General features: G+C 42.0%; 1 protein-coding gene across 10 annotated transcripts in view; it reads left to right on the forward strand.

Moving 5' to 3' along the window:
• kiaa1217 (KIAA1217 ortholog) overlaps nucleotides 1-25,443 on the forward strand; it is a 90,661-nt gene that overhangs the window by 3,326 nt on the left and 61,892 nt on the right. For 4 of the 10 annotated variants that reach the window (XM_028432874.1, XM_028432882.1, XM_028432879.1 and 1 more), the window contains exon 1: nucleotides 15,283-15,759. The exons of 1 other annotated variant lie outside the window; for it this stretch is intronic. In XM_028432874.1, the coding sequence (XP_028288675.1) occupies nucleotides 15,417-15,759 (343 nt within the window). In that variant the 5' untranslated portion in view covers nucleotides 15,283-15,416. Of the gene's footprint in view, nucleotides 1-15,282; nucleotides 15,760-25,443 lie in introns of those variants that run through there. 5 more of the 10 variants (XM_028432890.1, XM_028432875.1, XM_028432892.1 and 2 more) reach the window with 2 other exon arrangements.

Here is a 25,443-nt window from a genome sequence, read left to right on the forward strand (position 1 = left end):
CACGTCCCCTAAGAGCTCTTAAGTTCCTGTTGAGTGTAAAACACAAAGATTTAAGTGTACTCTGCGGCCTTCTCTGTGAGAGAGTAAAGTGGTGTTGTTTTTCCAGCTTTAACTTGGATTGTGTCTGTCTGATTAACCTTGAGTGGATCGTCACTTTTGTTTTGAACATGTGTGATGTGTAACACTGCCCTGTCCATGGCTCAGCCCCCACACCCAGCTAGGAACTTAAGGGAGAAATGTGTCATCTCTGGATTAGTGTTGTGTGTCTGTTTTTTGTGATTAATATGAGAAACACAACAGTTAATATCTTATGAAAACAATTGATGCTAAATCACTTCCAGCTCTGAGGGGTTCCAGGTTTGTGTTCCAGATCGGATACCCCACACTTAAGTGTACAATACCTTTATGATAGTTAAAGTAGAAACAAAGAAATATGTTATAGACTTTCAGAAAGGCACTACAAGGCATTTGTGTGAATGTGACCTCCAGAACTCCGGAACATTTCCTGCCGACCTTTTCATACGTTTCCTTTCATTTATGTTACATAGTCAAGAAACTGAAAGCTTCTCCTTGGCCTATTCTTATGAAAAGAAAAAAACAGAACATTGCATACTACTGCCTGACTGCTGACATTTTGTTCCATCATCACATATCTGTGAGTAAGGAGAGTTAACATAAAGGTCGTACTTGTAGAAAGGCAGTCAAAGGGAGACATTATTTTGACAAAAAAAACATCATTTACAGGAAGGGAGTAACTTATTGTTCAGTACTGTATCTTGTGGCTAGAATTACTCCTGGTTGAGTCATCATCTGTGTCTCTCTGAATGGCTTTGCATCATGAAACTTTGCGTGCCTAATGAATTATCCATCCTCTCCTGACTTCTCTGTTTTTCCAGCAGCGGGATGCCGGTGCTATATGGAGAGGAACCAGATGGTTTTCCTCTTTTTTTTTTCTTTATTCAATTTTTCACATTGATTCCCCCCTCATGACTTCCTTCCTGAAGAGAATGTGATGGAGTATGTTCAGTTTTCTTAAAAAAAAGCTGTAGAACTTCGATGTCAGTGTAAAGATTTCAGATGTGAAGAATAGGCAGATAATGAAGTTCACCTGTTGTGCAGCAACATGTGACACATGGACCTCTCAGCACGGAGCACTTAAGGCTGCTGCAGCCTGTAGAGTCCATAGCACTGCAGTTCTTTCGTTGCCTCTGGAATCAGCTGAAAAGTAAACAAACACATCTATCTTGTTTATAGTCATCTTAAGTCTGAAGGCATCTAACGGCCCGATAACACGCAGATAGGACTGTACACTGTTCAAATGATGACTCCCAAAGGGTGCCACAGCTCCCTGCACAGTTGTCATTCCTCTACTCGGAGCAACACTCTTGAAATATCTGCACTTTCTTTATTGGTGATTAGAGGCAGTCTGGTTGTGTCTCAGTGCTGATAGGTCACAGAGTCTAATAACATTCCTCGCATCTTCTCCCAAAGCACTAATGATGCATGATACCCAGCCTGATGACATTGTTTTTTTTAAAGAGGCAACAGGAACAAAAAATTGATGTGGACACAGATGAGTGAGAAGTCAAATAGCCTCCTCTTTGATGTTGCGGCGAGGGCATGTTCAAAGGAAAATATCAAAGTTGTGTGTGGGGGAGAAAATGAGGTAGACCGCACGCTGAAGCCTAATATTAAGCATGTGTCTGAATGTATACGTGTGTGTGTGTGGACCAGACGATCAGGCTTATCTTTGGTTCGTCTTCAAACTCCATCCTCCAGTCTTTTATTCACCAACTGTGACTTTACACACACACACGCACACACAATTTAACAAAAGAAACTTTCTCTGCATCTCTCATTGTATCAAGTTATGGACATATGTCTGTTAGCTACAGCCACTTAGCTTAGCATGGGACACAATCAGCCAACCCAAATACAACCAGTGACTTTTAAGTCACTTAAACAGACAAAGGTACACATCATTGTGGTATGTAATGAATATAGTGGAAGTCAGAAGTCAGTTACGTCGATCTTTACTGTGAGTGCTGGACAGAATATTTACTCATTACTCCCACTAGAGCAAAGATACAGGACCTGCCATTAGTATCCTAAAGGAGAGCAGCAGCGGTGTAACCTGTGTACATCTGAATCAGTTCAGTAGTTGCATTCACTGAAGCTTGGACATTTCAGTTTCAGATCCAAGGTGGCCGTGGCCCTCTGGCCACCCTTTGGCTGCGACCCTTGGATATATGTGTATATATATATAAGTGCAACAGCTGTTTTGGTGGGAGTGTGTTAATGTACATTTGTGTTCCATGTGATCTGTACAAATGAAGACACCTAAGACAGATATTTCAACACAGCTGATAGAGCTGTAAGAGAGACCAGAGACATGTATGTGCACGCCTGAACACATTTTCCCAGTAACACACTGCTTCTCCTGATTACATGTAATTTATGCACACTTAGCTAAAAAACAGGCCATCTGACACCACTCATTCAACATTCCAAACATTTTGCTTTAGTATCTAATTTGATAACTGAGCCTGTGGATGGGAACAGAATCCACTCCCAGTCAATAACCACAAGCCGCTCCTGTCAATGTGATAAATGGGAGGTTTAGGGAGAGGATACGAGTGGGTGTTTGTAAGTGGATGGGACGCCACTGATTGGGTGTGGTCACAGCGAGGGGCTGTGGGAGGAAAACATACATCCAGAAAGTGCTGAGAAGTTTTCTGCAGAACCTATAGTGCATTATAGCAGTTACTTTAGCAACTTTAGCTGCCATCATGCAGCAATTATCCTTTCAGGCAGGTCGCAACCTCTGTTTCTGATAACAAGAGGGTGATGAGTGGCAGGGTAAGCACTGACCTAATGCTTTATCAGCAAACTCATATATATTAAAAAAACTTTATCAGCAACATGTGAGAATATGTGAGAAAGGGGAAATGAATATAGCATGGAGTGATTTTTTTTTTTTTTTTTTTACTTCCTGTGAATTTTCAGGTCAAGTTGAGCTAATCCACTTTACTCCCTGGACAGTCTATGAAATACCAGCATGCCAATAAGTGTGGTGCTGGCATCAGCAAATGGCTGCTGATCCTTTGATCCAAACTAATCTGAAGACAAAGGATTTTTTAATTAGGAGCCTTTTCTATTATACCGAACCACCTACCACATTTAAATCCAGCCATTGTCTATGTTAAGGTCAAGCTTCTTGATTTGGGAAATAAATGAAGCACTTTGTTGTTCTTTCTCATTCATATTCCACAAACATTTCCAATTAGAACTATAAATTAATTAAAATGATTTTTTGATGATTTTGTCACATTGTCATATATTAGCTTATCCGAGCTCTTCCAGCTCTCTTTAGTAGATAAAAGCCTCTCCGTCGTGTACTGCATGTGCGGCTGAACACCATGATGATGCAGGCTTGGCTGTCAGGAGCCACTGCAAAGGCCAGCAGTTGTGTAAGAGATTTAATGGCCGTGGCTGGCAGTGGAAAAAGAGGGGGCAGCAATCATCAGACCTTTTGGCAAGGTCTTTAACTCTCTGCCTCTCTCGTTCAAGCATTCAGCCTAAATAATATTTTGTTTACTCCCAACCTCAGACTCCTTATTTTATCTTCTGTCAAATGTCTTCTTTTAATAATCTTCTCTTTTGATTCACGGTGCTTATGTTGCCACTTTCTTTGGGTGTAATAAATAAAACAGCTTATTGCTATTTTTGACGTTTCGGCTTGTTAATGAATTAGAGTGTGGGCTTTGCCTGCTGTCCTCTGTTTGAACTGTCATGTACTGTAAAATATCAATTCATATTTGGCATATTTTATTAATCACAAACAGATTTGTGTGTGTGTGTCCAGTTTATTGAATGAACTTTTAAGCCAGTGGGGGTTTCAAAGCGTCTCGTTGGATCCCTGACGATGAAACAGAAGTATCTGATGTGTGTCAGCCTCTGTGTTGCTGTGATCTGAGTCAGCACAGCTGCATGTTTTGGACCACCAGGATGGAATTTACACTGAGCATTTATCTTCTCCTGAAAGTGAACCGACTGGTGTTTACCTTTGTAACGACAATTTAACACGACCTTTCGGCTCATTGTTTTGGCTTCAGAGTTTGGATGTTCATGTTTGCCACAAAGATCTCACAATGTCATTAAGTTAATGTTGTGTTTGTAGCTTGTTCTGTTGCCTCCTAGTGGCCAAAAACCAGGACTTCTTGGTAGAGCCATTCACAGCACGAGCTATGTTCAGCAGATCTTACATGCACTTAAACACCATTAGTGTGACCTTATAACTCCACCTTATAAATTATCATGTTTAATTCTGCTGTAAATTTAGCCATGGATGTGAATTGACTCTCTTTTGGGGGCAGCCCCTAGAGGCCGTTGGGTGGAACTGCAGTTTTTGACACCTTTGTATGGGCTTCATTTCTCAGTTTTTGAGGCTGAAACTTGTACTTGACAGACTGATCTTGTCACACCTTCAAAGTTAAAGTATAAAAAAATACTAGAAAGCAAAGATGATCAGTGACTCTTGCATGGCCGGACAGCTTTGAAGTGTAGCTTCACAGGACTGCTGTTTAATTTAGAAAACTTAGTCACAACTGCTGGTTACCATTATCAACCCACAGCTGCTCATTGTCATCCACTTTCCACTTTTTCCTCTGCCATTAGTGGGCAGTCGCCAAGGTGAGGAAAAGTTAGTGCCAACATTTTATTGACCTTCTGGACCTCAAAGTCTCTCAAACCCAGCATCACCCGAGCCCACTCTCCTGCCTCAGAACTTGACACTGTATGGCGCCCAGGAGTTTTAATATCATGGGGATTGTGGGTGCTCCTGACTGATAGAGGTTTTGGGTGAGTCTTTGATGTTCTTTGTGCTTCCTAATGAGGATCAGACTCTAGGGTTTTTGGCCAAAGCCCTTCCTCCCTCCCTGTTCAACTTGGAGCAGTGGGGCCACAGAGATTGAAGACCCCCCCTCCACACACACACAGCTCTATACATTTCTCTCACTCACCTCTCTTCCCCTCTTTCTTTAACCTCCCCTGCACCCAGAACGTCTCTTCGTCTCAGAGTGAGTTCATCATTTCATTATGGAGGCCTTGGCCCAGATGAATCAGGCCTCTGAAGTCCTTTCATCAGCACCTTGGGGAAGTGGGAGGTGTGGTTTGGAAGACAGAGTGCGACACAGCACAGGAAACACAGCAACTACACCCTGCTCAGGCACAACTGGACACGCACACTGAAGTGTGTGTACACAAACCTGTGCCCATGTGAAGGGTCAGGGCAGATGTCATACAAGGGGCGGGCTCTGACTAACCCCTGACCCCTGTGCTGAAAATGAAGGCCAATCAAAACCATGTGTGCGCTGGTGCTCTACTTATGTTACTTTTCCTGTTGAAAAGGCACATTTGATGAATTAGCTCGGGGAAACAAAGACCCTCTGTAGTGGCCTTGCTCCTTGGAGCACAGAGGATGTGAGTGACTCTTGTCAAGTCAGACCCTGTACTCATGTCAGTCATTTTACTTTTAAATGACACTTACAGAAAGCCTATCATTTCCCATTGAGTGGAGACATGCTCCATGTTGAGACACTCCAGTACATTTAACTTTCTTAGTTTCCCATAGCTTGGCCTGTCAACAATCGCCTGGAGCTATTTTGTACACAATTTATTACAATTAGCCTGAAAGTACTGCTATTTCTAGCTCAGGGATGGACTGTTAATTCAGATTATTGCCGCAGAGGAAAGCCATAAAGCTTGGAGGTCATTATTCTTATAGGATCTCAGCCATAGCTTAATGAAGGGAAGTGGGGCTAAGGAATCTGTCTTCTAGCCGTGTCCTCATATCTCACATAACTGGTCCTTCATCTCTTTAACCCTGCATCTTCACCTCCACCATTATTAGCCCTTTTAACCACAACATTTATTTTTAGTCTCCTAATGTGCCCTTCTTTGTGTCTTCATCACTTTTGTGTCCCTTTCTGTCAGATGCTTATCTCTGTCATTGTGTTGGCTCAGGCCTGTTGGTTCAGCAGATCTCTGCTGCTGACTGAAGCCTTGTGTGTGTGTGTGTGTGTGTGTGTGTGTGTGTGTGTGTGTGCCCACTTGCATCTATGTGCAGTGCTCATGGACTTCCTGCTGCGTTGTGACACGGGTGCCGGTGTTTTGCTGTCACTGCAGTTCATGTGTTGCTTTTCCCACACTGTTGCTCACTTGATATGGAAGATGTATAATAAACACTTCTGACAGGTGCAATATTCATACACCACAGTGTAGAATACATTATTTATTTAGTTTTTGATGCACTATGTACAGTTTTCTTACAGACCACTTCTACCTCCACTCACCTGTGCAATAACTGTTAATATGTATACTGTTTTTGATTCTATTCTATTCTATATTTTATTGGTAGTCTATTTTATCATGTATATCTTATATATCGTCTGTATCTGCTGTTGAAAAAATACAATTTCCCCATTGTGGGACTAATAAAGGTTTCTTAATCTTAATCTTAATCTTAATGTAGGTAAAAGTGCTGGTTTAGTACGTGTAATATGACATGATGAGATTATTAGGAGGAGCATGTTATTATTATTATGATTATTATTAAAGCTAGTGAAGGTGGAACTAGTCAGTTTTATAAACAGGAAGAGCAAATGAATCTGTGTGGTTGTCGCTGGTAATTATTGGAAGAGGAAGGAGGATCATTTTAACATTTCTTCAAATAGAACCATGTGAGAATACAGAGGGGGGAGTCACTGGAGACGCTAACTTACTCATGAACGTGTTAAATGTGAGCCCACACATTGCTTTATATTTTAATGACGATAAAAAATGTAAAAATACTCTAAGTACATCCATTTTTTCCTTGTTGTTATTTTCATTATATGATGCTGTCACTCGTTTTAAACACCTGACCTGGAGCTTAAAAAATCCTTTACCTGCATATGTCCCCTCCCATCTCCTCCCTTTGCTGTGGAGGAGTGTAGGTGCTTGGGTGCGTAAAAGAAATTTGATGTCAGCAAGGAGATATTTGCATGACTGGTTAGCCTAATCTGCTTTGCCTGTGCAGACGTACTGTAGGTTATAAAGATTTAGAGATTAAGCTGAGCTTTAAAATTAATTACTAATGATTTTATAGACCTTGCTAAGTGGTCACACAGAATTCACTCCTGATGAGGTCATAGTGTCTGTTTTATACAGACCCCTGTCCTTAGTTACACGCTTCAGTGTAAAATTCCCACAATGTGTTCTTCAGCTCAGGCTGATTTACAACTTCTGATATAATTTAAATGACTGGTGTATTTGTGATGTTGAGTGGAATGATACTCACCAGTAAGAGTATGCAAAATTATGGGGCTCATAATCGGTCGTTTGAAAGCTGTCAGCTTGATTTAGAGACTCGAGCCATGAAAACCTCTAATGAAAATCTACTTCTTGGCAAACATGTTTACGCACAGACATGCACACATGCAAATATAGACACAGACACACACAGATTATTCACAATCCCCCCGAGAGCGCTTAGACAAATGGCATTTTCACATGTTAAAGGTCACCAATGAGATAGTCGCTGTAAGCAGAAATTTGGGTCCCTTTGCAGATGTGAAGGCGGAGAGGGACTCATGAGTGTAAGACGTTACTTACTTCAGCTTGAAAAACCTCCAGAACAATTATGCAGGAAATATGCTTGAGCACATTAAGGCTGGGATAATTCACAAAGCATATTTCAGACAATATGGAGCAGTTAAAACATTAGAGAGACCGTTGACCTGAAAATATTCACACTTTGTTAATTCAATGATAAAAGAACCATTTATGTTTGTGTGTCCCTTTTTTGGTCCTTCTCATCATTTAGACCTCAAACAATTGGAAAATATAGCCTAGATTTAAAACTTAATATACTGGCTTAAATGTATTGATCACAGGATTTAATGCAACAGTTGACAAAAGCAGAACATGGCAGTGTTGCAGCTGTCAATCTCTTGTGGAAAAAGTACATATTAAGTCTCCTTTAGCCCCTTATTATGTTTACAGTAAGCAAATAACAAGATCTAACAGGTCCTTACAGCGTTCGAATGTGTGTGTCTACCTCTGTGTTCACATTTAATGCTAATATGGAGAGCCGGGGGATAATTTTACAGATTTCTTTTAGATATTCTGTTTCTCCCTGTGCATGGGAAGATTTTAGCATTTATTTAAATGTATTAACCTTTTTGTATTTCTGGAACTGATGTCAGTGTTTTTGCCTGTTTATGTTTTGGTTATATATGTGTGTGTGTGCCAGAAGCAGCCTTTCATTGAAGTGAAACACACCTCAGAGTCGACTCCTTCACTGTAATATTAGAATGTTGTTCTGGCAGAATGTGAATACATTATTGTGTTTTCCCACCACATCTGACATATTCATATTTTCACTAGAAAAAAGGGAATCTTTACCAAAGTAACCATGACAATGTACTTTGTATGATTACATGTGTTTAATCATCCTGACCTTTATGTTGTGGAGCCTCAGAGAGATGCTGCTGTTTCAGGATAAGGTAACTGCTCCTCTTCTCTCTCTCTCTCTCCTTCCCTCTCTCTCTCTCTCTCTCTCTCTCTCTCTGTCTGCAGCCAGCAATTGAACTAAAAATCAATAAGCCATAAAGAGAATGGAGAAGCTTCTTATTTACATCCGTCTGAATGGAGAGGTAGTTTGTCTCTGCTCATATCCTCTTTATACACTCCAGGCAGAAGCATTCAGTTTTCCTTCAATAACACACTTGACAGGCTGATAAGAAGCTAAACTCTGCTAAAACGCCGAGGCGTAAAGGATGGGATGAGTTTAATGCAGAACCACTGCCTTCTGGGTAAAAGGATGAAAGCATAACTTTAGACATTTCCAAACAGTTGTGTGTGTGTGAGTATTTTTTTAAGCGTGTGAATGATCACTTGTCGACGGGCACTGATGATGAGGAGCAGGAGTGACTCACAAGGCCACAGGGGGGCCCCAGAGACAGGACAGAAGGAGGCAGAGCTCATGATGACACGGAGTTGTCACTGTGTTATTGACTCCTCATTAATCTGCTGTCTCCCATTTTATTGTCTTTCAGCAGAACGCTTGAGGTAAATGTTAATCTGCTAATAATCCTCCTTGTGTACTTGTTTCCAGGAATTGGATCTCACTAGAAGGAGACTTTTTTTTAGCCTGTTAAATCTTTTGCAGCAAAAACTCAAGACAAATCATCCATCAGTGTTTATTTATTTCCAAAGTCACATTGTAATCCCATATTCCTGGAGTTGCTTGAAAGGTCTGTCTCTCAGTATTGATGTAACGAGTGTTTTGATGTGATTGAAGATGCTGCTACATCAAAGATTTGACAGTTATTTGATATGTTTCCATCCAGAAACATCCATCTGTGCTTATTGCCTCCGCTGAAGAGTTTTCTGTCATGTGGGTTCCTCTTTTTTTTGTTGTTGTCATTACTTGAAATGGATTTCAGTGAGATTTCAAGGAAAGTTAGGAATGAGTTTTGAGAACAGATCTGGGTCCAGGAGACAGTGGCTGTGTCTGAAATCACCCCCTGCTCACTAAATATGGCCCTAAATGTTCGCCATTTTGTAGTGGGAGCTTTTAACACAACCGGAAACAGAGGCTACATGATCTGTCTTACCAATGCAATGATCCTTTTAACGAATGTAACATCACCCATTATGGTTTGTATTTGTTGATAATTGATAGTGACGTAGCTTTTTTAGCCGGCAGAGATCGTTTTTCGACAGCAACGACATAATTAACACCGGCAGAAAATGATGGTTATAGTGTTCGAAACGGGTCCAAAAGTCATTTTGCAGTGACTTTACTGTATGGTGTCCTACACTGACCTCATATAGGGTGAGTGATTTAAGAAGCGGGGGCCAATCAGCCCCCTATAAGGAACTGCTGGCAGCTAGGGCTGTGTTGTGACGGACAGATGATTCATCCAATCACCTTTTAGGAGGTGGCTGCCTTTTCTAAACAGCTTTGGTAGATTGTTCAACCTTCTTTAAAATTACAGCTCAGGCCTGATGGTCTGAACCATCTGTGACGCTGTCATTAAAATGCACTTTAATATCTATTATAGGCTACTTTCAACCAATCAGATCGCTTCTTGCTTTTGTCATCATCATCATCATCATCATCATCATCATCACAGCTGAAACCTACCCTGCGGTTGTTAAAATATTTGACCTCTGCACACTCGCTGCAAAGAATGTTGCCTTAGAAGAGTTAATAGTAAAACAGAGCCAGCTATAGAGCACCTAGCATGTGATGTTCTGTCTAATTATTACACAGGCGAGTCAACAGTAATTGAGAGCCACCTCGATTGCTTATGTTTGTTTAAGTGACAGCTGGTGATAACACTCCAGACAGCACCTCCCCTGACTGGGCAGTCGTCTCAGTTGACTTGTTGAATGAGTGACAGCCCCTGCTGCCACGATCAGTGCTGCAGTTACTGATTTGATGCTGCGGATAATGCGACACGTTAGGTGGCTTTTCCTCAGGGAGATGTTGAGTTAAGACTAATTGGTCCCGACTCTCAGCGAGTCTCATTGTCTCATAGAAGTCTGTTCTGCCTTAGAGTCACTTTTCTCCATTATTTGGGAGTGGCTAAAATTGCAGAGGAGGGTTTTGCATGGGGAGGGGGCACAACTTGTCATTGTTGACAAATTTTAAGATACAGTATGTGGCCCAGATAGAGGAGTCAGATGTTGATTCTATTGCCTCTGATGAAATATTGATTGTTTTCTCTGCTAAGAAATTGCTATTCTGAAGAACATTGGAGTTTTAGTGTTGGCTCGGTGAGAGTTTGGCTCCCACCGAAGTGCTGTTCATGGTAAAATTGCTCACATCCACTTTTGATTTTGCTGAAATTTCCAATAATATATAATTTTTTACATCGGTGGAAAAATAGTAAAGAAATGGTTGAAAACCTGCTTTTTTCTTTGCTCAAGGTTGTCATCAAAGCACTGGTTGCCCCATGCTAAATGTTGCTATATTTTTGTTGTGGTGTGCACCTTCAGTAACTGATTCAGCGGCTGATACTGAGTGAATGTTACAGTCAGTAATGAGTCATGATATGGTTGGGAGGGAGCTCTGAGATGGAATGTAGGAAAAGAAACAACCAACCCCCCGAGGGCTTGGAAAACACACTCAACCTTAATCCTCAGCAGAGAGGTACATGGTTCACCCATCCCCCCCCACACCCACCCACCCAGATTTCCTCCCAAATCCCCCGCAGACCCCCAGTCCACCTACAGCCCATTAGGCTGTTGTGTTTATTCTGTTGCATGTCAGTCAAAGCTGCTGATAAAGAGTGTGCTTAATGTAGAGTTAAAATTCTACTTGTGCTATGAGATGACAAACAGAACCCATCACTGATATGTGTGTACATTTAAAAAAAAATATTTGTTCATATTTTGTTGGTATCTGTTCATATTTACAATTAAAGCTCTAACCCTTGAGATGGGGTGGACTTTGTCTTCTTTGACAAAGCCCACCATGTTATACAGCAGCCCAAACAGGACAAAATGACCACTGTCTTCTTTTGTGTTTTTTATTGAATGTCAGAGTAGATGTAGAGTAATGATGCCATACTCATGGTATCCATGTTGATGTCAGGTCAACTAACAGAGGGGCTGCAGAGACTGCAGTCTTCTGACAGGCCAATAGGCCGCCCCACTCAGTAATGGAGTTACTGACAAGTTAAAAAGTTGCCTTGAATCTGGACAGTAATGATAGAAGGTAGCACAAATTTTAAAAAAAATGAAGCAAAGAAAAGAAGCACAAACAACACTTGGTTACTTCCTGTTTTTTAGGGCCACAAGGTGGCAGCTGACGGCTACGTCAGATGAACAGCAGTGATGCTACTTTTTTTTGGACAGAGATGTTCGCTTCATGACTCAATCTCATTCTTTATTATTCATACATCATGCTCTTATCATCATGTAACTACAAGAAAACGAGACATGAGCCTCAGAAGCTCATTTGAATCGGATGATGAATTACAGGAGGATCATGTTGTCTGCGCTAGCAGTTATCATGCAACTACCTTGTGCACAGGAGGCAATAGATTACAAGAATAATTCTCATACTGATAGAGAGCTGGATTAGTCTGCAGCCTCACAGCTAAATCCTACACGAAGGACCTCAAGATGTTTCTCAGCTTTTACTTTGTTACTTTGGTCAAGTTGGAATGGCAGCAAGTGTTGTCAGGACAGTGTGTATATGTTGGAAAATGTAGACAGATTCTACAGCGAGCCCAGCTACCGTTAATGGGGAGCAAGTTGTTTCTAACCTATGCCCCCAAGTTTAATAATAAGCGTCAGATTGAAAAGTCAGTTAATTAGAGAAATACCACAGAGGCGCTCAGACAACCCTGCTGAGCCTGCTACCCTTCCTAAATATGTCAAAGAGCCCCTCCTCCACACGCTCATACACCATGGCAGCAGTAGTAGAGTTTGTGGGATTTTCTGCACCGTCGTATTTCTGTAACCACCCATCCCACTGTTCCACAACTTAAACTTCTGAGTCCCCCACTGCCTACTCCCTGCCTAAATTTGAAACAGTAGTTGGCTCTCTGGCAGCAGATTGCACAGCTGTGGGTGGCAGTTTTGTCATTCAGGTCTTTATTGTCAGAGCCAATTTCAACTCATCAGAAAATCACAAGTGATGTTTTTTGAAGTCGGAGTACGTCTTGTGGCAGATCTTGTGTTTTTCCACTTTTTCTTCTTCTAGTTTGAAATGCACATGAGTGCCATGCTTAAGAAGAATGCCGAGGTGGGTATTTGATACTTTATGATCTATCACATTGCACAAAATCACAGGCTTAATTAGGAAACTCAAATTATATCCATCCCTAAATGCTATGTTATTTAAGGCCTTTGAAGGAAGTTCCCCTGCATTTGTCTACAGTCAGAACTGGCTGAAAGCCTCGGAGGCATCCAGTCCACACAGAGGGCTTTCATTTATTCCCAGCATGTACACTGATGCACAAATAGCTACAACCATCGTATGAGAGTCACTCAGTGGAACCTATATGGAGTCTGTGTTTTATCATCACCACCCATTCCTTATTTTTTTTTTTTTTACTGTTGACCTAATCCTGACTACTACATGTTTGTAAACATAGTCAAAATCAGCCAAATGGGTGACGCACAAATATAATCTGACACAATTCTAATATTTAATCTTATGCTAATGTCTGTAGCTCCTTCACTTTTTCCTCCGTTTCTAAAATCCCTCAGACATGTAGCAGCTCCCATGTGGTTCTTAGCCCCTCAGATTTTGTCAGTGAACTATTCATTGGGAAAGTATGTAGGTCAATCTGCTTTGCTCTTTATCTAAAGCCATGCAGATATGTGGCAATATGATTAATATTTCATATCTATATGATCAGTGAGGGCTGTCATCATGTTCAGAGGGCTTAGTAGTGTAAAAGGCAATCATCAGTAGGAGGGACTGAAGGCATGTCGTGGAGGAATTGATCAATTCTTTCATGTCTATGTGCATGCTTTTTACCTCTAAATGTCTATGTAAACTTCCTCTTCTACAGTGTTCAGTACCAAACATAGCAGTGGTAAAATCATGGCAGCACATCTTGAGTTTTCTGCAGCGGGACCTCCTAGTTTTATGATATCTGAGTGGCACAGAACCAGTTCAGAGGGAGGAATCGTCCCGGTTCAAAACTAAGCCCGCCTGTGGCCCAGTCCGTGTGGACTGTTGCTCTTTTATAATGTGTTGCCTGGACACAGCTGATCCTTTTGCCCACTGTAATCCATTTTCTGGTGTTTAGTTGGTAAGCACGCAATGGCGTCCCTGTGCGTTATATCACATGTCCGTTTCGCATGCTGCGGCACATTGCATGAGTGTCACAGGCTCAGAGCTGAGAATAAGGTGACCTGTGTGCAGAGTAAATGAATTAGACAAGTTCATAGGATTGTGCTTTACTTACATCTTTTAAAACTAAAAACTATTCTCACATTTTAAAAATGCCATGAAATCTTTTTTTTATGGTTTAAAGTAGTTACTTTTTCTTTTTTCTGCCCCAACAATCATACTTTAATGTGCCTGTCTGGATCCCTAAAGAAATGTCTGCTGGTCAGACAATCCAAATGAAAGGGTGTTTTGGAGGATGAGGAGGGGATTTGTTGTTTCACAACAAAAAGGCAAAGAGGGAAAGAAGTGTCTGAAAATCTTAGCTTTCTCTTCCAGCACAGAGTCGACTTTTTGTTTCTTGTCAAAGCCAATGTTTTTGGTGCAACAGTACAGAATTTACTGACACGCACATGCTGTCACATTGCCCTCCTTTGGGCTGTTTAACTCTCTGTAAATTTCACCATTCAGTGTGTTGTGGTGTGTGTGACGGTGCGTGTGCGTGTGTGTGCGTACATTCCTGTGAACATCTCATCACATGCTCATCACAGGCTCGGAATCTGAATAACCAGAAAACGGACAAAAAGATGAAGAAAGAGCGAAAAAGAGGGGGGACGAGGTGAAGTGGTGATTGTACCAGAGTGTGGCTCTGAGCGGCTGGCTGATGACGTGAAGTGCTGCACACACACACACACATCTGGAACAGCTTGAGCAGCTGCACCTGAAGAGAAGGGCTCCTCTGCACAAGCCTCTGCCAGCACTTTCTCTTTCTGCCTTGTGCTCTTTTTTCCCTTATCCCCCTGTTTTCTTTTGCAGCCTCTAAATTTTTTCTTTTCTCCGGTTACTGCTTTGCCGGAGCGCTGGGATGGTTACCCGCTGTGCATCAGCAAAGAAGAGCGAGTGAACCGAAGCGAAAGAGAAGAGGAGAGACAAGGCACAAGAGGACAGTAACATGGGAAAGAATTACTAAGCATGAGGTAGGAGAGAGAAGTTGACAACCATGTTATGAGTGAAAGTGAAAAAGAGAGGGATAAATTTAGAAAAAAAAGAGAGAGAGAAAGGGATGGATAAGGAGAGACTGTGAAAGAGTCAGAGGGGGGATTAAGAAGCCGGAATGCGCTGACACTGGAGACCTGAGTTTTCTGTTTGCATTTGGCACAGCACATCCTGTCACTCCACAGGTTTATCCACACATACAGCAACTTACCAACACACACACCTACTGTTTGCTTTGGAGGATGATCCCAGGAGGCCACGCCAGGAGGAGAGAACACCTTCCAAGGAGCTATTAACCCCCACCCCCTTCAACCTCAGCTTGCCTCCCACCCACCTTCCCAAAAGTGCCCTCCCTCCCACCCTCTGGCCCTCTCAGCCTACCTGCACTAGTCACAACACGCTGGAGCTGAAGAGTCAGAGCACTGAGAGCTGAGAAACCCTGGATTGCCCATGGGATGCAGCTGCAGCCACCCTGGCTGAGGAAGACTGAGAAGCTTTACTGATCCGCTTGACCTGCAGGATGTCTAAAGCCTCTAGGCTGGCCCGACCCCCCTCAGCAGGAGCCAGTTCCAAGTTGCCCTCCCCGAGGAAGGAATGCCCTGGCGCAGCCACAGGGGCTGGTCGAGCCCGGGTGCTGAGCGTGGGGGAGAAACTGATGAGGGCAGGTAGTGATGGCATCCTGAGCAGACAGAAGTCTTTAACAGCCGCTGTGCCACAGGACAAGGTGCAGAGTGAGACCCAGGCTGAGACTCAGGACCCACGCCAGACCCTTGGTGAGAAGGGCCAAAATTTGGAGATGGTCCCTCCCAAGAGCAGTATCAGGCCACCTAAAGCCTCCAGTCACCAACATGGCTCTGTGCACAGTAAGTAATGAGTGAATCTTAAATTTCCAACAGAATTGCAGGTTGTTTTTTTTTTTATTATTTCTATCCATTTTTATGGCAGTATATTGTGTAGGTAGTCCTGTCGCCTCTTCCCTGACCTGAAATTTTGTGGAATTTGTGATGTCTTCATTGGTCGTAAAAGTGATATAGGAATCTGAAGTTCATGTTGTGTAGCACGTCTGTGAGCTTGAAGACATCTTGAACCCCAAAAGTGACATTCAAGATGTCAGCGTAACCATAAGTTCAGCCCTCCTCGTCGTTATTGCATTCCTAGATATTAATTTTTGTTCTATCAAAAGTTGCCAGAGAACCTTGAATCCTCTCCTGCACCTTGTTCTTTTTAAACCCCGCAGTGCTGATGTATTATTCTCATTGAAACGAGGAGTGAAGCTTCGTCTCCTGACGCTGTGCTGTTGTCTGTATGAATGCGGCCTTGATGGAGCAGAGAGGAATGACTGCTCATGGGATCTCTGTTGCTATCCCACTGTGCTGGTCTCTGTTGGGTGCAGGTTTTTAGAATACAGGGGGGTGAAGAAGCTGAGGGAAGTATCTTGTCTTATCATCCTCCACTGTGGACTGTTACAGTCTGATTGACAGATTGGACTTTTTTCCTCGTCAGTTGAGATGTTTCCTGTCAATCACTACTTGAATCATTCTTGACTGTTCATCTTGTCGTCAAAGACGGGAGTTTACTGTGTGGGTGACATAGATACAAGCTGGAGTGAAAGAGTGACAGAAGGAGGTCAGGAATGCAAAGCAGGGCATGCAGGGAAATCAACAGGTCTCAAGCTGTGTCTGTGTGTGAATCCCTCCCTTCAGTAAAGACAGGTTGTGGGTTATAGGGGGGCAGGTTTGTACTGGAAACCAGATGTTGTCCTCTGCGCAGCTTCCAGTTACATCTTTACACAAATAAATGGTCTTTCTGCACAGCTGAGGGACTTCTTTAAAGTGAGGGTCCATTTCCCATCGGATCATTCGGTCCTTTGCAAAAACCGAAAAGAAAGTGGTAGCTAAGTTGTCCGAACACACTGTACCACTTTGAGGAAGAACATTGGAAATGACAGTCTTTCTCTCTTCTCACACAGTTCTGTCCTCCTTCACTCATTTGTCTTTCACTCCCTTTTTGTTCCTTTCTCCCCTTCATGCGTTTCTCTCCCATCGTGTTTTGACAGCATTTGAATCCGTTATTGAAAGATGCCACCACCTCCCACTCAAACACACTTTCAACTCACAAAAGACCATCAAAAAGAATAAATGAACTGTGTGTGTATTCTCTGCATCTCGTACTGCGGTGTGGGTTTTTTCTCTGGTGGCTCTGAGAGCTGTGTACATTTCAGGATGGTAACTTTGAAGTTCCACACTGAAAAGGCAGACCAGTCTCTGTTGAAACTAGCTATACAGTAGTCATGATTCTGCTGCCCTTTGATACTGAACACTTTATTGTCAGGATCTGCTGCTTCACTTTAGGGAACTACACTTGACTTTATTAAACTGTGTGCTGCCTAATTATTTACTTTTTATATAGACCAGCACAATTCACTGCAGTCTTTCAAGCATCATATTCTTGACTCATTTACACGAACAAAGGTGAATAACGTTGGGGCGGAGGGGTTGACTGTGCAAGGTCTCCATCTCCCAAGCTAATTCCAGTTTCAATGCATGACGGCAGCTAAAGCACAGACCCACAGGGTCAAACAGAGCTGATGCTGGCAGACAGTAAGTGTGTGTGACAGGTGACATTTCCACTGTGTGAAAGCTTCAGAGCCGACTGCTGCTCGCCAAAGGGCCCAATTTCAGTCTTAAAGTGGCAGCTTTCACCAAGAGCCAAAGCCGTGTGACGTTTTCTGTCCAGAGAGGCAAAAATACAAGTCTCAAGTACAGACACAAGTTCAGCTCCCTACTGATGCAGCGCGACGTTGCATCAGAGCACCGTTCAGCAACAGTCTCTCATCTTGGATGTACCAAAGGGTTATTATTAAGCTGACTACTGACAAAAGGATGCACGCACACACACACACACACACACACACACACACACACACACAAAGTGATTGTGAAACCTCCATCCTTATGAGAAGGCTTTGAGAAGGATTTAGAACTTGGCTAGAAGGATTTGTAGCAACAAGAGTATTAGTGAGGCCTGGTGCTGATTTTTAGATGATAAGCTCGCAAAATTCTTCTCAGGGGTGATGGATGGGGGTCGACGTCGTTGGTCTGTCCTCACCATCAAAACCCTAAAATATTGTTTCTTTGGGAACTTTAGTTTTATGAACCATCAATTAAACTCACGTCATAATTTATCCTGTTCTCCAAAGATTCGAATTTTACTCACCCAAAAGTGTAATTTCATCTTAAAGAGCTATAGCTAAAATAATGCATAGAACTGGCTGGTAAGGTTAATCAGTTAATAAAAACATCTGTAGAAGTCAGCGTCTGGAAAGACTTTGCTGATAATGACTCTTTTTCTCTTTTATCATTCTTCACTATCTCCAAACCTCCCAGACTCCTTTCTGTCTTTGTGTCTAGACCCAGTTGAAAGTATTTAAGCTTGTGTATAACCATATGGGCGCTTTTGATCCTGTGACCTATCGGGCTCTTGAGATGCTCTTGAGATAAAGTCACTGCTCAGATTCTGCATGACCTCACCTCCTGCTGATTGAAGGTGAGTCAATGAGAGAAACTGAGAACCTTGCTGTTGCGGACAAGAGGAGGGTTCATAATCTTCATCTGTACCCTCTTAACTCACCCAGACCCAGCAGGCTGGTGAGTCGTATTTGTTGTTTCTTGCCTCATATGGTTCTGCAAGACGTGTCACTACATCAGAATGTGCAGGGTTGCTTCAGCTTGTTTTTTAAAGAGTCACGCATTAGTAAGTGTGTGTTAGTATACACGTGCAGTTTAGTGTTAACAGCGCATGGATGGCATTCATCGGCGGGAGCAGTGCGACATGCTTCTACATGCTCAGTGCAACATGTCAGTGTTGTTAAGTCTTTAAATAATGTGTGTTTTTGAACGTTTTGTTTTTTGCTTCCTGTCTTTCTTTTGGGAAACAAGTTGAAAAAAAAAACAGCTTAGTGTAATGAGTTTGAGGATTGGGGTGTGATCACCCATTTCTTTGACATTGAAGCCAAGAGTAGGGATTACATTAATTGCAGTTTCTCATGACTCTTAAAACCACCAGTTGTCCCAGACTTTTTTCTTCTTTGACAGCCATCAGACTACAAGAGTGATTAAGAGTACAAAAAAGCTCTTCCTCCACAGCAACTGGCCCTCCAAAAGAAACCATATGAAAGAAATTACTTCACAAAGCTGTCTAATGATTGGATCATTCTGAGCAGAGCAGTGGAGCAAAGGTGTTTGTGATAGTGAGTTACCTTTCTAGCATAAAGACTTTTCTTTGACAAATTGATGTCTGTGAGTAGGGGGTTGATTATAAGCAAAACCCCCCATTCTCACATTGAATCAAGCAATCATGAACGAATAATTGTATGGATTTGTTCAAAATTATATCATGCTGTTCTTGTTCCCTTGCATACGCCTGAGAAAAATATGCTAAATCCTTTGTACCTGTTACAATAGAAATTTACCAGGCTGTTCAGCCCAACAGTCCCTTCTCCATTGACGTCTTAGAACTTAGGTCCACAACAGTAGTGATGTCATCATCACTGTCCAAATGGCAACACTTTTTCCTGGATCTCAGTGGTTGGGCAATTTCAGACCAACATAGCTTCTTACACTAAATTTTGACCTTCTCCTTCCACTGTATAAAGAGCTTTGTGTAGTCAGCCCTGTAATAGTAGATACTGTAGTCTACCAGCAGAGGCCATCCAACTCACCTATACACATCTCAATGATTTGGCTTTCCTTGGAGCCAGAGACTGGACACTCGGCGTCACATGTCTCATCAGATTGCTCAAGAAATCTCTCAGGATCTGCCTAAAAACTGGCAGACTCTTGACATGTTGTGCTGAATATACTTCTCATCAGGCCCAAGGAGTTTCAGGGCCAGTGAGTCATTCTGAGTTTGTTGTGGCTGTATAAAGAGACTAAGCTCTGTGGGAATGTATGGCTGTGTTACATATTCTTCTGTGTGCTGACAGTGATTGGCCTTTTATGATAGTCATTCTGAGTGGCAGTGGAGGGACAGTTAATGAGTTTGTTCCTCTATTGACAGCTAGAAAAGTTTTGAAAGAGCCTTTTCCCCCCTAAATGCCACGAGGGAAGAAATGCCTCGATGTTTTCTCAGCTGTGTACTTTTGTCCTTGGCTGGTCAATAAGCAGCCAGTGACTGAAAGGAGTCCAGTGAGTCATTAGAGGTAAGGGAGTAGGTGAGTTAATGGTGTGCTCATGGACTTGGGGTTTGTGCTCAGAAAATGAGTGGATGTGAGTCATTGCTCAAACAGAAACAGACAATAATTGGGCCACTGAGCAAGAAGAAAGAGCTGTAGTTATGTGACTACTCATGAGTGTCTACTGTAAATTCACCCTCTGGGTCTGGGGTGTGTTTTTCTTTTAGAGGGGACAGGCTTGGGGGAGTGATGAGGCTTGGGGGATCGGGTTTCTCTGCATGTCAGATTAAGGATAAAACAAAAGGCTTAATCTCTTTAATTCCTGCCCTGATTAAGGTTTTCACTTGTCCAAGTCAAACTAATTATCATATCTGCATCTTCTGTGTATTTACTTTCCACTGTGGCCTGTTGTTAGGCTTGATTACGCTGCAAAGTCTTCAAAGCTCATTCTGCAACTGTGGCGTGAAATTCCTTCATAGTAGACATCCTACTACATGATTTGTTTGTTTTTTTCCAGTTCACTGTAAGGCGTGTGTGTTTTAACCCAAAGCATAAATGTGGTCAAGTCACCCGACAAAGCGGATGCAAAGCCCCCTCAGGGTTTCCTCTCAATGAGTCAACAGAGAAATCGATAGGCCTCCACCTCCCCTCTGACACCCTGTTACCCTCCAGGCAAACGTGATGTAGTGTGTGTGTGTGTCTGTGTCTGTGTGGCTTTCTGCCTGTGTGTCTGGTCACAAGTGAATATACATAAATGCATGCACAGTGTGTTGAATATTCACACACTTTTCTCTGTGTAGTTCAGATTGAGACTCCCGCTGTGTGTACTCCTTTCACATGGACGTGTTATTTCAGTGGATTTTCATTAATAACTTTAATTAAAATTACATTAGTGTTGCTGGCGGTACCCATCTGTGATCATCTGCTTAAAAAATGTTTGGGTCATTAAAATAATTTTTGTAGCATTCAGATAAGAAGCAAAGTTGCACCAGTTAAAGTTAAAATGAAAGGGAGTGTTAACACTTTAGGACAAAGTGATCATGTTGAGAGTTACCTGCATTTGGAGCAGATTGATGACTGAAGACAGATTTCAAAGTAACATAAAGAAGGTGGTGGAAAGGAGTCTGCTTAAACTCATTGTTTATTTCCTATTGTCTTATTGCAATCGACAGTGATACAAAGATTACTTACTTAGATATATGCTAGTTTTTTAGCAACACTTTGAGATTTCCATCTGTCAAAAGGCTTTTTCAGCCCGAAGTTATGATTTTAGAGGACATTTGTACAGGAAGATGTTCTTGGAGTAGCAATAGTGGCATTTTGGAGTCTCATCAAAACATTATGCTGCAGTAAAATACCTACAGAAAACTACCGGTTGGTTTTGGACAGAGCCATTTTTCTACCTCCAGTCTTTCATGTCTGTTCAGTTTCACTTCTCATTTCAGTCCTGTGTCGGTGCTGGACCTCATGACCCACAATAAAGATGCTATGTCCTAATGTACACTCTGTCAGATGATAACATGTGACATGACTTAACCATGGGTATGAGGCAAACACAGACAGACAGATATCAGTGTCAGTATCTGAGCTTCACACTGGGACTATGTGGTCTTATTCTTGTATTTGTTGTGAGCATTTCTCTCCCTCTGAGGTTTGTTTTTTATCATGTGCCAGCAGAGACAGAGAAATAAAGTGGCTTAGAAGGTTTAGAAAAGCTTAAAACCTACTGACCTGAAGCTGACACTTTCTGGGTGAATGCCCGTCATGTAAATCAGACAACACTAAGAGGAAAAATCAATCACTATTTAACAACAACGAAAAAAAAGTCTGTCCGGACGCTTGAAACCACATTGATTCCCTAGTTTGTTTATTTGTGTGGTCTGTGATTTCACTGAAATTCTCCAAATGAAATTCTTGAGGCCACAATCAGAATTTCAGAGATGCTCAGTGGAGGGACAGTCTAAATTCTTCAGTAAGACATAAAATGGAGCCTTTTAAGGGCATTTCTTGAAGCATATTTGTGGTTTAGAAAACGAGCTAGTTGGAAGATGAAACAGTCATGTCTCTATTCATTGTTGAGGACAGAGAGTGTGTGTTTGACCCCTCATCTTCATAAAGGAAACGGACTGGCCGAGTTAACAGACCGTTATATCCACACAGCAGTAAATAACCTTTGTCTGTAGCAACATGGTCATTTTGGATTTTCTTTTTGACTTTACCCTTGTCATCCATGCTGCTTTACTACAACAGCAGCTTTTAGCGCTTCAAAAGTGCCCTTGTCTGTCCGACTACCCTGCACTAACAGTATCTGTTGTGACAGTCGCACAACTCAGCAAACAGCCCAGAACGAAAAGAAACTGATTTCTTAAGACGCTTCTGAATCTTCATCTGTGAGCCATGAAGACTGTGCATACAGAGTTTTGAGTATTTTGTCTCTATACTGAAATTTTTAATACTAATTAGTTTAGGGTGCATAACACAGACCAAGCTTAGTGCACAACCCCTCCAGCCTGTGTGTTGATATATTTCCTTTCAGTCAGTGAGCTGTGCAATAATATGCAGAAAATAAAGTCTGAAATTGAGTTCCAGAGATGCCGGATGCAGGAGCAGGAGCTACGTGTTACCATTGTGTTTTAGCCTCGTAAAGATTATTGATGATGTACACCATGTGATACAAGTGCTGAGCAGGATGAGGCAGCATTAAATCTCACTGATGTATAGGCCTCTTTATCTCGCTCACTCTCCCCTTTCTTCCTGTGTGTCATGAAGGGGTGGGGTAGGGTGGGGTGGGGGGTGGGGGGGGGGGGGGCAGATGAGGAAGAGAAATTAGGAAAGTTGCAGGAAAGGGGGGAAAAGGCAGATTTAGCTGGTTCAGACTCTGCCTTTGTGTTGTTCAGATCTTTTTGTCTTGGCTGCATCAGTGTCTCTGTGTGTTGTTGACTTGCTGAGGCAGTTCACACAGGTGCATGTATCAACATGTATTTAATAAAACTGGATGTGACATGAAGAAGAGCTGTTTATCTAAAGTTGTCTTTACCTGGGTGGTTGTTATGGAGGTTGTATCGACACCTACGGCATCTCTTTCTTAGTAAGCATTTAGCAAGACTGTGCCCTGCATTTTATTTACTGTATGGAACGCGATGCACTGATAATAAGTAACACTGAGTGAGCAGAGCTTTTGGCTGAGGGTTACTTGAGGTTTGCAAGTTGAGACACATAAATTGTATTCAGTGGAAGAAAACAAAATCCCTTCTTTTTGTCTAACTATGATACTAACTATGAGTGATAATTCTCCTCTGTTGTTGAACTTTCAAGCCCATCAGTGTTTTCTCAAGAAGACATTCTGACTTAGTTTATATGCAAAAACAAACTGTACCAGTTCCTGTACGAACCCAGGAGCTTATGTGTGGCTTCTACTTTTTAGAAATGGATGGCAGGAGCTGAGAGAGAGAAAGGCTCTAAATGTTTATGAGCTCTGCTGCAGCAAGACTAGTTAATGTAGTTCTAGTTCATTCAAAACTTGCAAGGCACAAGTGTAAATATATCATATAAGTTGTTTACCGTGAGACAGGATCTCTGTGCATCACAGCCCCAACGAGGGCTTAAAGCCAAAGTAATCACCCTCATTATAAATTAATTAGAAAGATAGAGAGTTATGCTGTTTATCACGGTGCTCCAATTAAAATGTAAAGTGCAGACAGTGCTTGTTCTTAAAGTCTGAAGTCCAGATAAGAGAAATATTAGCTGCAATGATACATGATCCACTGCTAGCTGTGAGTGGGCAGCCAAACCAAAAATAATGGAGTCAAATTTAGATGTACCTCATTTGCCAGCAAAACAGACAGGCATTTTGGTGTAATTGTCATGTGCTCAGCGGGGCTGCAGCCTGCAATGGGTAACTTAATGACTGTCAGGTACAGAGAACACCCCTGGCCTTGCTTTAAGGCCATTAAGATCACTGTGACCACTGAGTGCTGAATTATAAATCCTTGATGTTCTGTCAATAAGAGGACAAACGCAGACTCCTGCTTCCATCATTCAATGCCTGACACACTACTTATATCTTAATTGAGTTTTTGCATCTGTATTAAAAATATTGTAGGATGTAAAAACTCTAGGCTGATTGTGTTTTCAGTTTTCTGCATATATATATTGCAGCTGGGCAGAAAACAGATTTCACACAGAGAATCTTTTGATACCCAGTATGTTTCCTATCACTTCACATAATTACACCTCAAAGCACTTGAGTAAAAGTGTGGTGAATTTCTTCCACTTCATAGTGTAGAGATCAACAGCTGCTTGCATGTACAGTAGCGCCCCCAGCTGTACAGTACAAAGGACTTCAGGTTGAACTCCATTTATTGTGTCAAATGTTGAAATTTGACGTTTATTCGTTTTTATCCCTTGAAGCGCAGCGTGTTCAATTAAGCTGTGACTAAAAACTTTTGCCTTTCGCAAACTTTCTTTGCCCCTAAGTGTGAAACAGTAAGATGGTTATGACAGCTTCACTGCGCCTCTGAGCATCTTGGCCACATTCTTACAGCATTAAACAGTAGAAACATTGAATCAGGGATCAAATGTACTCCCCCTACCACCCACCCACTTTTAAATCTGGGGATTTTTCAAAAGGGGAATAATACGTTTTTGCTGTGTGATGAAGTCATTGGTAAGACACGCATAGGCAGCTAAAGCTATCATGAGACTGACGCAGCAGTTTAGCCTGAGCTTGCAAAGGCAGCGAGAGAGAGAGAGAGAGAGAGGATTTCTGCTGAACTGATGTTAACAGCTGGAGGTTTAATACTTCACAGAAAACCAGGATGCACATGAAAACGTGTTTTTGTCTCTTTTTATCTACAGTTCTTCCTCACTTATTCAGAATCACATCAGAGGAAATGTATGTCATCAGAGTTTGGAGCAGTGGAAGCTGGAGAGAAGCAAATTTAATACAACTCAGTCAGCTGAGTGACAGGATAAAAATGTGTAATGCTGTTATTGCTATATTTTTTGAAAGTGCTCTGAGAAACACAGTGGGAAATACATTTTAAATTTCCTCAGTTGTTCATATCTATTATTTGTGAAAGCTGTTTGTCGGCTTCAATTGTCTACTTGAATTGTACTCAGGCAAATAGCCATTTGTCAGGGACCCTTTTGGTCAACAAGACGCCCAACAGAAGAATGCAGATGGGAAGAATGCTGATAGGCATCAGAAGCCATTATCTAACATCCCTTGTTATATAAGATTTGATTTCTTATGACCACATAGTCTGAAGAAAAAGGCAAGACAGGCAGGATCCGCTGTGGCGGTACACAACAAGTGGTGAAACAAGGATGGAATTTCAATGCGATTGTTTGGGAAATTGGGTAGAGTGGGTTT

The sequence above is a fragment of the Parambassis ranga genome, chromosome 20, assembly GCF_900634625.1.
Source record: "Parambassis ranga chromosome 20, fParRan2.1, whole genome shotgun sequence".
In the NCBI taxonomy this organism is placed as follows: domain Eukaryota; kingdom Metazoa; phylum Chordata; class Actinopteri; family Ambassidae; genus Parambassis; species Parambassis ranga.